Here is a 2,003-nt window from a genome sequence, read left to right as displayed (position 1 = left end):
GTCCCTTCACCGCGAGGGGCCTCTGGGTGGCTTCCGGGTTGGGCTATAATGACCACAGAGGCTGTGGGCGCCCACCCCCAGCAGTCGGATGGGCCTCTGCTCCCACTTCTCGTGGGAAAAGCCTCAGGAGTGGAAAGCTGGGTCCCGTGGCAGCTCAATGTTTACCTTTGCAAGAAATAATCAGCCCTGCCAAGGTGGTGGGTTCGATCCCCAATCAGGGCACATACAAGAAGCAACCAATGCATGCACCAATAAGTGGAACGACAAATCAATGTTTCTCTCTCCTCCCCCCACCCCCTTAAACAGCAATAAAAAACTATTTTCAACAATCAAACCTTTCCGCCCTAGCTGGTTTGGCTCAGTGGATAGAGCATCAGCCTGCAGCCTGAAGGGTCCCGGGTTCAATTCCGGTCAAGGGCACATGTCCGGATTGTGAGCTCCATCCCCTGTAGGGGGCGTGCAGGAGGCAGCCAATCAATGATCCTCTCTCGTCGTTGATGTTTCTCTCTCCCTCGCCCTTCCTCTCTAAAATCAATAAAATATATTTTAAGAAAAAAAAAATCAAACCGCCCTAACTGGTTTGGCTCAGTGGATAGAGCATCAGCCTGTGGACTCAAGGGTCCCAGGTTCAATTCTGGTCAAGGGCATGTACCTTGGTTGCGGGCACATCCCCAGTGGGAGTTGTGCAAGAGGCAGCTGATCGATGTTTCTCTCTCATCGATGTTTCTAGCTCTCTATCCCTCTCCCTTCCTCTCTGTAAAAAATCAATAAAATATATTTTTTTAAAAATCAAACCGTTTTTCCTAAATGGCATCATGGTCATGCTCTCCCACCAGCAGAGACGGGCGAGCTGGGCCCCTCTGCCCACGGCCGCCAGCACTTGGCGACTTGGTGCTTCTTGTCCGTTGTTGCCTGAGTTACTGATGGTGTCTCCCCTCCCCTCTCCCCCAGGTCATCCGCACCGACACCTTCAAGCACCTCCGCCACCTGGAGATCCTGCAGCTGAGCAAGAACCTGGTGCGCAAGATCGAGGTGGGCGCCTTCAACGGGCTGCCCAGCCTGAACACGCTGGAGCTGTTCGACAACCGGCTGACCACGGTGCCCACGCAGGCCTTCGAGTACCTGTCCAAGCTGCGGGAGCTGTGGCTGCGCAACAACCCCATCGAGAGCATCCCGTCCTACGCCTTCAACCGCGTGCCCTCGCTGCGGCGCCTCGACCTGGGCGAGCTCAAGCGGCTGGAGTACATCTCGGAGGCGGCCTTCGAGGGCCTGGTCAACCTGCGCTACCTCAACCTGGGCATGTGCAACCTCAAGGACATCCCCAACCTGACGGCCCTGGTGCGGCTGGAGGAGCTGGAGCTGTCGGGCAACCGGCTGGACCTGATCCGCCCGGGCTCCTTCCAGGGCCTCACCAGCCTGCGCAAGCTGTGGCTCATGCACGCCCAGGTGGCCACCATCGAGCGCAACGCCTTCGACGACCTCAAGTCGCTGGAGGAGCTCAACCTGTCCCACAACAACCTGATGTCGCTGCCCCACGACCTCTTCACGCCCCTGCACCGCCTCGAGCGCGTGCACCTCAACCACAACCCCTGGCACTGCAACTGCGATGTGCTCTGGCTCAGCTGGTGGCTCAAGGAGACGGTGCCCAGCAACACCACCTGCTGCGCGCGCTGCCACGCGCCCGCCGGCCTCAAGGGGCGCTACATCGGCGAGCTGGACCAGTCGCACTTCACCTGCTACGCGCCCGTCATCGTGGAGCCGCCCACGGACCTCAACGTGACCGAGGGCATGGCCGCCGAGCTCAAGTGCCGCACGGGCACCTCCATGACCTCGGTCAACTGGCTGACGCCCAACGGCACCCTCATGACGCACGGCTCCTACCGCGTGCGCATCTCCGTGCTGCACGACGGCACCCTCAACTTCACCAACGTCACGGTGCAGGACACGGGCCAGTACACGTGCATGGTGACGAACTCGGCGGGCAACACCACCGCCTCGGCCAC

General features: G+C 59.6%; 1 protein-coding gene across 1 annotated transcript in view; it reads left to right on the top strand.

Annotated features, from left to right (window-relative positions):
- Nucleotides 1-942: 942 nt before the first annotated feature.
- The window catches only part of LRRC4B (leucine rich repeat containing 4B), a gene marked incomplete at its 5' end in the record, with an annotated part of 4,933 nt that continues 3,872 nt past the window's right edge, over nt 943-2,003 (top strand). Inside the window, one exon of the mRNA XM_014550452.1 lies at nt 943-1,998. Within this exon, the coding sequence (XP_014405938.1) occupies nt 943-1,998 (1,056 nt within the window). The remainder of the gene's footprint in view (nt 1,999-2,003) is intronic.

The sequence above is a fragment of the Myotis brandtii genome, unplaced genomic scaffold (genome assembly GCF_000412655.1).
Source record: "Myotis brandtii unplaced genomic scaffold, ASM41265v1 scaffold601, whole genome shotgun sequence".
Taxonomy (NCBI): Eukaryota; Metazoa; Chordata; class Mammalia; order Chiroptera; family Vespertilionidae; genus Myotis; species Myotis brandtii.
This window is presented reverse-complemented; position numbering and strand designations above follow the sequence as displayed.